The following is a 13,028-nucleotide window of genomic DNA, read 5'->3' as shown; positions in this document are numbered from 1 at the left end:
ATAGATGGGTGGATAATGCAGGGTAAGTGAATTAAAGGCAGGACTTGCTGTAGTAGCCTTGGCGTTAATATTTCAGACCATGCCAAGAATTGCACGTGGGAAAAAGAAACATGTATTTTTACGTTTTTAACCCCCTGGCAAGTGTGAGGAAATCACACAAGAAACACAAAACAAGTCAATGCAAGAAAAACACTACAAAACAATGATTTAATGCGGTGGCTTGTAGGCTGCTTAGAGACACTGATCTTTACCATTTGAGTGCCAACATAAAGTCTGAGAGCTGTGCAAAATATCCACTAAACATCCCAGCGTCGCTCACATTTGTTACATAAATTTAAAAAAAAAAAAAAAAGTGTAAAAAAGATTATAAGTCCTATATAAAAGGTAACATTACAGGTCATTATGACTACAAATGTTTGCTTGCCAATTTTCACACCTATTTTGACAAATCACTTGGCACTCAAAGGGTTAAGCTAAACACTAAGCAATTCCTGCAGCCGCTGATATAGTTATAACTATATCAGCGGTGCTGTGGGACAACGATATAGTGCACGTACACACACACACACGGACAGATATCATTCACAATATCGGTCAGTGATGTCACCTGCCCCACATTCAGTACATGCAGTTGCTGACAATATTAGCTGCATGTACAGACAGGGGGGGGGGGGGGGGGAGTTGCTAATGACCTGCGGATCGTTAACAATATTAAAATGTACACACTGGACAAAATGCACATGATATTGTTACTGATATCATCAATTAATGATATCAAAGGTCGGAACAATGGGCCCAAATGGACGCTCGCCACGCTTCGGGCACGGTGGCTCTGCTTGCCACCTGGTTGCTAAAAGCAACCAGTAGTGGCGTGGATAGTGAAATGCCCGAAGCGTGCAGAGTGAAGCAAGCCTGCATCGGTCCATTTGGGTCCCTTGTTTTGACCTTGCTTCTACTCACCCCGCCCCCTCTCCTCTCCAGATCCTTACGGCAAAGGGGAACTAGCTGCTACCATTCAGGGGGTTCTCCGACCCCCTGCCTGCTTACATACTGCTATCAAGCCACCTCCCACGTCCTTGCACCTCATGTATTCTGTCTGTCTCCCCTTCCTACTAGATTGTAAGCTCCTCAGACCAGGGCCCTCCTCTTCCATCCTGTTTTCAAAGCCCTCTTCTCTTCTCATGTCACTCACAGCTTTCCCATACTCAGTGACCATCTTTGTCCGCATACTCACAGGGCCGGTGCAAGAATTGTGGGCACCCATGGCAAACAAACCCAAAGTCACCCCCCCTAAACTGAAAAAGCACCGCGCTCTGGGGGGGGGGTTTGCGCTACTCACTGTAGCTGACCAGCAGGGGGATTACTGGCGGGGGGGGGAGGGAGGAGGAGGAGGAGAAACGCCACCCGCCGAATGGGAGCGGCCATTGACTGGGGGGGGGGGGGGGGGGGGGGGCAGGCAAGCAACGGGGCCCCACCCCAGCAGGTTGTCTCTTACCGGGGGGGGGGGGGGGGGGGGGGGGAGCATATCCATGGGTGGGTGGGACCAGCACTGACAACCAAGCAGGGTGGGGGGCAGATTAACTCCACAGGTGGGCGGGGTACGCTCGCGGCTTACCCATCTGGTACTCACAGCTCACTACCGCCCTGCATACTCCTCTCCATCATTGGCCACAAGCCTCTAGTAATACATTGACTGAGTCCTCACTACTTATATATAAGCTGTAATGTGTATTGATCTGTGGTGCTCGTCAGTGGCGTAACTAGATACATGAGGGCCCCATAGCAAAACTTTTTAAGGGCCCCTATTTATCACCTAATGCTGAAAAATGTATACAGCATATGATACTTTGACAGGTAAAGTGGGCCCCTCTTAGCTCTGGGCCCCATAGCAGCTGCATCCCCTGCACCTATGGTAGTTACGCCCTTGGTGCTCGTTACCTGTACTCTATTTTTGTTATTTATTCAATGTAATACTAAGTTTTGTCTCCCTGTACTGTTCCTTTGTACGGCGCTGCAAAACACTTGTGGCACCTTATAAATAATAATAATAATAATTACCCACAAGCAGACAGATTGGGGCTTTGCAACCTTGGCATGCAAACACCTAAAATCAGCCAATCCGCAGCCAGGTACCAGCAGGTAACCAGTATAGGTGAGGATGCACTTTTATTGCATGTAACACACTGCATTGGCAAGCATTGTATGTACTAAGCCGGCGAACATGCCATTGACACCACACATGAAGCCAGCTGGACACCACAAGTAACAGCCCCCATGCCAAATACAGACAGACAGCAAGCTCACCCAGACAAGACGTCACAGATGTACCCTCACTGGAACATATAGCTATATATATATATATATATATATATATATATATATATATATATATATATATATTATACACACATATACATACAGACACTCACCAGTACTCCTCTCTCGGAGCTGCTGGCCGCGGCCGCCGCTGTCGCCATCCTGCAGCAGAATCAGCTGCAGCCGCCGGACAAGCAGACACACGGACTATACTCTAGCATAAGCGCTCCGCCCCTCTAATACTCATTGGCTAGTCAGCATCACATCGCGCCCCCTGATTGGCTCACCCGCGCTGTCATTTCTGGCTCAGTGCTTGGAAGGTGACACAACCATTCGCTGATTGCAGGAAGATCGCGGTGTTATGCTGAGATCATTAGCCCCGCCCCCCGTTAGCAGCAGCTGCAGTACTGTCTGATGACGCATGTCCGGCAGGTGGCGCTGTGCTGAGCAGCAGCTGCTGAGTTATATAGGGCAGCGCAGCAGTAGGGGAACGATGAGAGACAGACTTGGATGATCATGTGTCATACTCCGCAGCCAGGGATTGGGGGCTGCATCCAGTCACAGTGCCAACAAGAGGGGTTTAGGGGTACTGGAGTCCCGGGCCCTTCTAGTCCCAGGAGCCAGTATGGCAGCATTGCGGTTAGTACCTCGCTGCCAGAGACGCGGACTGTGGTGGAAAGCAGCAATAGCAAATTATGAATGTAGCAGCGGCACTAGTTGACAGCCAATAGGAGCTTCCTGATTGGCAGCCAATCATGAGCCTTATTTATAATGCTGGTGGCTCTGTCAGTGTCTCTGTCAGGAAGGCGGAGGAGCCGATAGTAACCACCGGCTCTGCTATGGTGGCCCTGCCCATTTGGCCAGGCCTGGGCCCCACTACTTGTGATGGCAGCCCTGGCTGCATCTTATATACCAGCACAGGAACCAGCCTGACTGCTAAGCTATACTATACCTGTCAGTGGCAGAACTTGTGGGCCCAGGTGCAAATATATAATCTGGGCCCCCCTCCTCCACCCCAACCCAGGTTCATAATAACTCATTGATGGTTTTATGCAGCAGTGGGCCCCTTAGTTGTCAGGGGCCCCGGTGCAATGCACCTGCTGCACCAATGGTAGTTCCGCCTCTGATACCTGTATAGTATAAGTAGGTTTCATGTACGGCGCACTTTCTCCAACAGGACTCAAGGCGCTTAGTATAGTGACTGCACTGCATGTACCCAGTACTTACATAGTGCCTGTCACTGCTCATAGGCGCCATGTCATACTAGTATCATCCATCATAAGAGCCAGCAGCCGAATATGGTCTGTTGTGGCCCTACCAGTACCATTACACCGCAACAGACTGAAGTAACCTCCTGTCCTCACCGTGCCACATCCAGCGGCACCCACCTGTCCTCGCGGTGCCATGTTCCAGCAGCGCCCACCGGTCCTCACTGTGCCACGTACCAGCATCACCCACCTGTCCTCGCAGTGCCATCCAACTGTCCTTGCCGAGCCATGTCAAGCAGTAGTCATCTGTCAAGGCAGTACCACAGCCAGGGTCCTCACTATGCCATGTTCTAAGATCACCACCTATCCTCACTGGTCCAGGTCTTCCCACCTAACCTCACTGTGCTAATCTTTAGTTCCGCACCTGTCCTCACAGAACCACATCCTGAGGTACCCACCTGCCCGCATATAGCCACATCCTGAGGTACCCACCTGCCCGCATATGACCACATCCTGAGGTACCCATCTATCCTCACAGTGCCATTTCCTGAAATACACCCCAGACCTTCCTGTGCAACACACCTTAGTAGCCACCAATTCTTGATTGGACCACACAGTGAGGTAGCCACCTGTCCTCACGGTGACGCATTCCAAGAAATCTATTTTCTCACAATGTCACACCCTAAGGTGTGACATTGGCAGGTAGAAACCTGTGTGTGTGGGCTCCAACACCACTCTTTACCTTCTGAGCAGCATCTCACAGTGACAACTATGCAGTAAACAAGAAAAGAAAAAAAAAAACCAGGGCAGATGGTCTTCAGTATAGGGGTAATTCAGGTTGGCGCAAAATTAACTTTCGCTCCCCACTGTGCATACATAGTGAGGGAATGCTGCCTGCATTTAATCAAGTGCAGGATAGGTAAGTATATGGGAGGGGGTGTAGACTGGCTAGATTTCATACAGAGAGACTTAAACCTCCTCCAAGCTGCAGCTGTGCTGGAAGGGCACATGCACCAACTGGGGAAGTACTGGTCTGCTGCCCCCATGTTCCACAGCTCCAACGTGCAGTTAAAGCCCATTCGTTTTTTGAAGTACCACCTTGTATATAATTCCTACTTCACCTCTCCTAATAGAAAGGTCTTGAAGATATCTTTTGTTTGAACAAAACCCAAATACATCAAATGTAATGCAGTACCGAGATCCATTATCATCCATCGCAGAACCTTGTTCCCATAGCACACATGGATGGAAGCCATCTAGACCAGGCTCCTGTCCATCACATCTGCCTGCAACCGCACCTTAACAGGTAAAGCAGGCATGTCCAAACTATGGCCCTCCAGCTGCTGTGAAACTACAAGTCCCATCATGCCTTGCTACAGTTTTGCTATTAGGGAATGCTAAAATTATGGCAAGGCATGCTGGGATTTGTAAATTCACAACAGCTGGATGGCCACAGTTTTGACATGCCTGAGGTAAAGGAGACACACTAGATCAGTGATTTTCAACCTTTTTACCTTGCGGCACACTAATTAGGACTTTAAAATTGCCAAGGCACACCCTAAGATCCCCACAGGCCAAAACACATTGGACACCACAGGAAAAACACAAACCTATTGGCCCCCACATTAAAAAAAATCACACTGATCCCCACAGGTAACAAAAATAAAATACATTGGCCCTCTAGATGAAAAGAAGAGACCAGTAAATAACATTTGAACTGGTGGTGGCTGTAAATGGGTTTGGGCATCTCTAGATCTGGGGGCACACTTGAGAACAGGCCACGGCACACTGGTTGAAAAACACTGCACTAGATGTTACTTGTCTGCTACACAACCTCACGCCTCTTCCTACCTCAATGAAAAATTGAAAAATAAGTAAAACTTAATTTAATTTTTCAAGTTTTTCATAATTAACAAAATATGATCAGTTATATTTGTCTCGTAGCTTATTTACTTACCTTGTTTGGCTTTGACGCCTCTGCAATCCATTGTACAACTTATGTTGTGCAGGTATCTATATTCCCTTAAGGATAGAACCAACTTATATTGAAGTTTATTTTTTCCGCACCTTTATTATTAAAAAATAAATAAATAAAAAAACAACAACGTGCATTGGGTTCCAAGAAATCCAAGTGCTACATTCCTGCAACAGTTGAAGCAGAGAACCAAGGTAACTAAACTGATCACCAATCAGTCCTGGATTACCCTGTATCATCGCCACTATCCACCTGGCCTTCCGTGAACCCCTGCTTCCACTTTAATTGAGGGATAACTAACGTGGTTGAGGCTAAAACTTAATGCTAAGAAAGCACAAGCCAGCATTACATAACTGATGCAGCATCCAATCAAATTCTATCATTTCTCTAATGCATCCTAGAAAATGATGGTTACTATGGAGATCAACTGTTCATTCTTAGAAGCTTTAGTACATTTACTGACAGCTTGAGCACAGATAATAGAGGTACATAGTAAGTCAGCTGTGGTTAAGTATGGCACACTAATTAGGACTTTAAAATTGCCAAGGCACACCCTAAGATCCCCACAGGCCAAAACACATTGGACACCACAGGAAAAACACAAACCTATTGGCCCCCACATTAAAAACAATCACACTGATCCCCACAGGTAACAAAAATAAAATACATTGGCCCTCTAGATGAAAAGAAGAGACCAGTAAATAACATTTGAACTGGTGGTGGCTGTAAATGGGTTTGGGCATCTCTAGATCTGGGGGCACACTTGAGAACAGCTCAAGGCACACTGGTTGAAAAACACTGCACTAGATGTTACTTGTCTGCTACACAACCTCACGCCTCTTCCTACCTCAATGAAAAATTGAAAAATAAGTAAAACTTAATTTAATTTTCCAAGTTTTTCATAATTAACAAAATATGATCAGTTATATTTGTCTCGTAGCTTATTTAATTACCTTGTTTGGCTTTGACGCCTCTGCAATCCATTGTACAACTTATGTTGTGCAGGTATCTATATTCCCTTAAGGATAGAACCAACTTATATTGAAGTTTATTTTTTCCGCACCTTTATTATTAAAAAATAAATAAATAAAAAAACAACAACGTGCATTGCGTTCCAAGAAATCCAAGTGCTACATTCCTGCAACAGTTGAAGCAGAGAACCAAGGTAACTAAACTGATCACCAAAACCGGAACCTTTGACCCTCCAGCTGTTTATGAACTACACATCCCAGCGTGCCCTGCAACAGATTGGCTATTTGGTCTTGTTAAACCGGTTGCTGGGACGTTGTGTTCAACGACAGCTTTAGGGCTAAAGGTTTCCCATCCCTGAACTAAATCTAGACTATGAACGTCTACTGAATGTTACAGAAGGGGACGATTATTAAGCTAAAGGTGCCCATACACAGTGCGACAGGGTAGGGTGATGAGATGTGCACTCCCGTGCACATCCCATCAAGTATGTTCTGCCTGTGCTTTTAGCACTAGATTGCATCATATCTGGTACAAAAAGCACAGTGCTGTAACATATTGTATGCTTTTTGTACTAGATGCTACGCAATCTAGTACTAAAAGCACAGAGTTCATGGGCACCTTAAAGGTTTGGTGAAATAGAATTAAAAGGCAAAGGGGCAGATGTATTAAGCTTGGAGAAGAGATAAACTGGAGATAAAGTTAAAGGAGATAAAGCACCAGCCAATCAACTCCCAACTGTCATTTGTAGAGCAGATTTATTAAGCTTGGTGAAGTGTGTTTTTATTACCGGCCAATCAGCTCCTAACTGTGAAGTTACAGACTTGGTTTGAAAAATGACAGGTAGGAGCTGATTGGCTGGTGATAAAAAAAACAGACACTATCACTTCACCAAGCTTAATAAATCTGCCCCTCAGCTATCTGTGTAAATCAATGTAATGGAGCCCATACACGGTCCGTTGAGTATGGCTCCGTTCTGTACTATGCGATGCGCGCTCCCACGCATCACATAGTACGGTACAAAAAGTATTTGCTGCACATACTTTTTGTACTAGGTACACATCGGATCGGATCGCAGTGCATGCACTAGGGATGCGATCCGATGTGTACTATTTAAGTCCCAAACGGATCCGTTAAACGGACCGTGTATGGGCTGCTTCAGAGCGGCTGTATGGTAGCTTCCGGTTCACTCCCCTCAGGGCTGTGTACCCTGAATTACCCTATTTGCAGACTGTTCCGGAAAGTACGATAGAAGCCATTAGACAGCAGCACTGAGGTAACGATTCTTCACTATGAATTAATAAGTTAGATCACGTGACACATTCAACGCACAGTACTCAAAATAAAACGGCCACAACGTCCGTAATTACCAAGGTAGGCTTTATTGTTTGCCAGTAGCATAGCTAATTGCACAAAACTCACTTAATTACCCACTTCCCTCCCGCCCCATATAACACACTATTTTCCAATGACAAAACTTGAATTATAAAACATGAAAGCGCCACCCCTTTCACAAGGCTCCCTCCCCCCCAACCCCCGCCCCACAAAATAAACAATAAAAATAAACCATAACTTATGCTACCGGGAATTCGGATCAGCAGGTAAGAGGCAAGGGGAGAAATGATAGCACGGGTGATTGGAAATGACGGGAAGGCGATGGGTAATCAGCAAAAAAACCAGGAGGGGGGAGGGAAATCATAGCTTGAACGGCGTAGCATGTGACAGGCAGCGCACTATACACAGAAGCCGGTAGAGACAATAATTGTTGTATCAGTGCAGGCTTTTCTGGTCACCTGAATTATACTTCCCTATACCCCCCTGGGCTTTAATCCACGGTGCTACACAGGGGTCACAGATTAATCATGTCCGCTAAGCAGCACATTCTGCGGAACCTTCTCGGTGACCGGCTTCAATACTGAACATACATTATTGCAGATGGATTGAACAGAGCTGCATAGCCAATACGGTTACTTACGCATAGGTGCGGTGCAATTAAATTAACACTTACATTATGGCTTACTGGACAAAAAAGCACAAGCTGTGGCATATTTCTTCGTAAAACTACACCAGCGAATAAGATTTTTTTTTTTTTTTTCAGTCATCCAGCAAAAAATTGGTTTGACAAAAAAAAAAAAACAATCTCCCACATATGTATCCAGCAAGCAGCCATGTTGTAGACCGAACATTTATTCGGCCTAACAATACAGCTGAAACCAGTTATATTACAGAGGCTGCATAGGGGGTATCACTAGATAAGGGTGGTTTACCAAAAATATTGCTCGGCTCCACAAAAATGTCAGCCTCCATTGTGACGGTAATAAGCTGAGTGAATGATGCATTTGGGCGAGAGAAACGCACATTAATGCCTCAGTGCTCACTAATAGGGTAATTATGTGGCACAAGTACAACACAAATGCCCGTTGCAGAAGATATATCAACGTTTTCTATGGTACGTACATGGACAACTGCCAGACTTTGAGAGGAGACATTTGAAGACTTACTGAAGAACTTGATCACACGTTTACTCCCCTTTCAACCCATAGGACAAACCCTCCTGGGAACTTAAAACAGGAGCCGTTTTCTAGATTATCGCAAAACAATTTCACAAAAAAAAAAAAAAAAAGGAAGCGAACACAATTATTTAAAAACTCAAAAGCAGAAATAAAATAAAAACACAATAAAATCTAATTAAAAAAATTAAATAAATAAAAATGGTATTAAAAAAATGTTTACTTCAGCGAGAATGTTTTGTGTTTTACTTACGGCGTGACGCCCAGTTTTTTTTTTTTTATAGCTGCCATTACTTTTGAAACGGCATAAACAAGTCTCCTGGGGACTGGAGAAGGAAAGGGTTGGCAAATGAGTGTGCAACGTCCAAAATACATTCAGTATACGATAACTGAGGCTCATTTTACGTCAGACTAATATTTATGCATCATGAACCGAGGTCTAATGGGGAGAATGTTTTCAACAATTCTGGGTAAGAGTGTAGTAACCTATGGCCCACCAGTTTTATGCAACTACATGACCTAACGTGCCGCAACAACTGTACCGCCACAGTTTGCCCAAAGCTTGGTACCAAGGAAACCCAGAAGAACCTTACCGCTGCAGCAAAGGCCACGGGAAGAGTGAAGACAAGTGATCAGAAAGAGCGGCTGAACCAATAACCACTTTATCTGGGACTGTAGAGGGAGGTGAGCGGGATCCATAAAAAAAAAATGTGCACTGTACAACTACAATACAATACAATAATCTTCCAAGAAAGTAGTCATCTGGAGGACACGCGCTCTTGTGAAAACCAGGTGCTGTGGTCTACAAGTCAACGTTCTTATGTCCTTCAGCAGGTGAAGTGGATGAACCTCAAGAGGCGCACGTACTGGTTTTCTCTCTGACGGCAAAGTCCTGCGACCAGAGGGTCCACTGTACGGGCTGGTCACTACCGAGAGCTCTTGTATGAACTGTCGCCTTTAGTGCAAGGCTGGATGGGTTCAAGCACCCGCCTCTCCTCTGGCCATGGAGCCTGGAAAGGAGCAGACGCATTGACCGTTCACAAGAACTGGACTGTGGTGCCAACGGTAGAAATGGAACGAAGGAAAAAAAAATGTTTATATATATATCTGGAGAAGAAAGAAGACAGATGGACTGGTGGTGTGTTAAAAACAAGTTATAGAAACAATCCTTAACAATGAAACGGGAGGAACTAGTGGATGTAGGCCCTGTACACGGCGGACATGTCGTTGTCGGATTGATCCAATGCTTTCGCTCTTTTGTAGACCTACGAGACAGAAGAAGAAAAAAAAAAGCTGAATCACAAAGTCCATCCCATTGGGCAAAGTGGTTCTAATCTGCGTTTATTGTAGGTCTTGGTTGATGCCAAAACATCACGAGTACACGATGTGCCTCAGCAGACTCACCTCATTGGCTGCAGCAGCCATAGGAGTCGGGTGGTTGACAGAGTCTCCCAGGGCAATGGCTAGCCTCAAGTCTTTCTGGATGTACTTCAGATAGAAGTCTGGCTTGAAATTCCCCTGTAGGATATCTGCAAAGAGACCACAGTGGTTAGGATGGGCCTCTGGACCAGATTTAAAAAGCTCAGAAGCCTTTCAAGTTGTTCTTTGGAAATGCAGCAGAACATTCGGCTTTAACGTGCAAATTTCACGCCCTTTGGGGCATAACTAAATGTTATTCAGCCGAGGCTTCATCGCAGAAAGACTTCAGCCCTTACTTTGGCACTTCTGGTCCAGAAAGATGCTGGCGAGCTGCCCTTGATTCAGAATGTCCAGCAAGGTCTGTTGAGACTGACCGGTCACCTGGGCTAAGGTCATGCCCTCGGCTATTGTGGCCATAAAGCTTCCTTGAACCATGTTGAGAATCAGCATCATCCTTGCTGCGTTACCCACCTCCCCTAGGACAAACAAAAGACACAAGTGAGGTCAGATTCATCCTTTAACCGTCTATGTACAGTATCAGCTCTTCAACTAAGAAGACTCTGGGGACGTCAGTAAGCTATAAATTCCCACTGATCACATGGGTTGCTTTTATTAATGTTAAATTAAATATTGGGACCCTGCTCCTCCCACTATATAACTCTCTACATAACTGTGGCTTTCTGCTGCCCCCATTCCTCTCCTCACATGTCACCTCCCCGTCATATGCAGCCCTGTCCTCAGACACATCACTCATCTCCTGATATACTCTGTGCTGCTGAGGACCCTGCTCCTCCCACTATATAACTCTCTACATAACTGTGGCTTTCTGCTGCCCCCATTCCTCTCCTCACATGTCACCTCCCCGTCATATGCAGCCCTGTCCTCAGACACATCACTCATCTCCTGATATACTCTGTGCTGCTGAGGACCCTGCTCCTCCCACTATATAACTGTCTGTGGCTCCCTGCTGCCTCCATTCCCCTCCTCACATGTTACTTCCCCGTCATATGCAGCCCTGTCCTCACTGACATCACTCATCTCCTGATATACTCTGTGCTGCTTGGGTACTCTGCTCCTTTCACTATATAAAACTCAGTCCCTGGCTTCCCTGGCTGCCGCCACTCCCCTCACATCCTGTCACTGCAACATTCTGATCTGACAGGTCTACCCCGACAGATATTGAGACATATGTGATACTATATCACAGCTCTGCCCTCATTACCGAGAAAGAAGGAGGTTTTCCCCATGGCCTGGAAGCAGCTGCTGCAGTCCTCATAGACTCCATGATCTCCAGCCGCCAAGATCATCAACATCCCGTCATTGGATAACTGCTGGTTACCAGACACAGGGGCTTCCAGAAAACGCCCACCCCGGGACACAATAACCTAAAAGCAGCAGAGGACAGGTATAAAGGTGCATTGTGAAATAGTGGAACATATAAACAATAGGAGATATGGACACACATTGTATTGCAACATTCCACAGCCAAGCAGGACGATATGGAAGATAATGGGATTACAATGGACGAAGAAAGAGTAATCTATAATACATATAAGGTTTGGGGGTCTGTAAGTGACGGCCTGAAAGCCTTGTGCTGTGGATCCACTATCACAAGTGACGCTAACACACATGCACCAGAGAGCGGATGTCACAGCCATCTGTAAATGCTGGGAAGCCTGCAACCATTACCTGCGCTACCTCCATCACTGTTTCTGCATCCACCGTGGACATATCCACGTAACACTTTCCTGGACGGATACCTTGCAACACCCCGCTGGGTCCCAACACCAACTGAGGAGAGGAGAAACAGAACAAGTTTATGGTATAGATTGCATCATGTCTGATGACTCCTCACATACTGAGGCAGCCATTTTGTAAGTTAAACCACTCTATCATATGGTCCCATTAGCTCCTAGTGTCTGCATTCTCAGTTTACAAATGGCTGCTTTCACTGTAAGTCATAGGCAAACACTGATAGTACTGAGCTCAACACCTCCTGGACATTCTGAAAAATGACTAGGAGATTCCTCACCCCTCCAATGCAGGCTACGGACCTCTCCTGACGCTGATCTTGGGGAACCAATCCTCACAGGCTCCCGTACCCACCTCTGTCACCAAATCAATGCCCTAATATGGCCTACAACTCAGGATTCCTCTTTCCATAGCCCCCCCCATTCACCCTCATCAACAATTACACTGTCTCCCAATCACACTGCCTTGGGTGTGACATAGGTATCCATCCCCTCCCTTACCCGCTTTATTCCTCTTACAGTCATGTCACATACACCTTCCAAATATTGCCAGAATATGCACCACTCTTACATCCAAAATGCTCTCACCCACTCTCACTCAAATTATACTACCCACACTAATACACCCTCACACCTCCCCTACCCCCACCTGTACCACCCACACTAATACACCCTCCCACCTCCCCTACTCCTCCTATACTACCCACACTAATACACCCTCCCACCTCCCCTACTCTCACCTGTACTACCTACACTAATACACCCTCACACCTCCCCTACTCCCAGCTATACTACCCACACTAATACACACTCACACCTCCCCTACTCCCAGCTATACTACCCACACTAATACACCCTCACACCTCCCCTACTCCCACCT

General features: G+C 46.1%; 2 protein-coding genes across 4 annotated transcripts in view; both read right to left on the bottom strand.

The window, feature by feature from the left end:
* Positions 1-13,028, bottom strand: part of ROGDI (rogdi atypical leucine zipper) — a 72,124-nt gene that overhangs the window by 25,642 nt on the left and 33,454 nt on the right. Inside the window, exon 1 of one of the 3 annotated variants that reach the window (XM_083152717.1) lies at positions 2,604-2,630. The exons of 1 other annotated variant lie outside the window; for it this stretch is intronic. In XM_083152717.1, the coding sequence (XP_083008843.1) occupies positions 2,604-2,615 (12 nt within the window). In that variant the 5' untranslated portion in view covers positions 2,616-2,630. Of the gene's footprint in view, positions 1-2,429; positions 2,546-2,603; positions 2,631-13,028 lie in introns of those variants that run through there. One more of the 3 variants, XM_083152716.1, reaches the window with a different exon arrangement.
* Positions 7,832-13,028, bottom strand: part of LOC146020408 (cytokine-like nuclear factor N-PAC) — a 36,165-nt gene continuing 30,968 nt past the window's right edge. Inside the window, exons 14-18 of the mRNA XM_083153514.1 lie at positions 12,087-12,188; positions 11,620-11,782; positions 10,694-10,873; positions 10,383-10,507; positions 7,832-10,243 (exon numbers count right to left, since the gene is read on the bottom strand). Of these exons, the coding sequence (XP_083009640.1) occupies positions 10,169-10,243; positions 10,383-10,507; positions 10,694-10,873; positions 11,620-11,782; positions 12,087-12,188 (645 nt within the window). The 3' untranslated portion in view covers positions 7,832-10,168. The remainder of the gene's footprint in view (positions 10,244-10,382; positions 10,508-10,693; positions 10,874-11,619; positions 11,783-12,086; positions 12,189-13,028) is intronic.

This window comes from Crinia signifera, chromosome 7 (assembly GCF_055691185.1).
Source record: "Crinia signifera chromosome 7, ASM5569118v1, whole genome shotgun sequence".
NCBI classification, from domain to species: Eukaryota; Metazoa; Chordata; class Amphibia; order Anura; family Myobatrachidae; genus Crinia; species Crinia signifera.
This window is presented reverse-complemented; position numbering and strand designations above follow the sequence as displayed.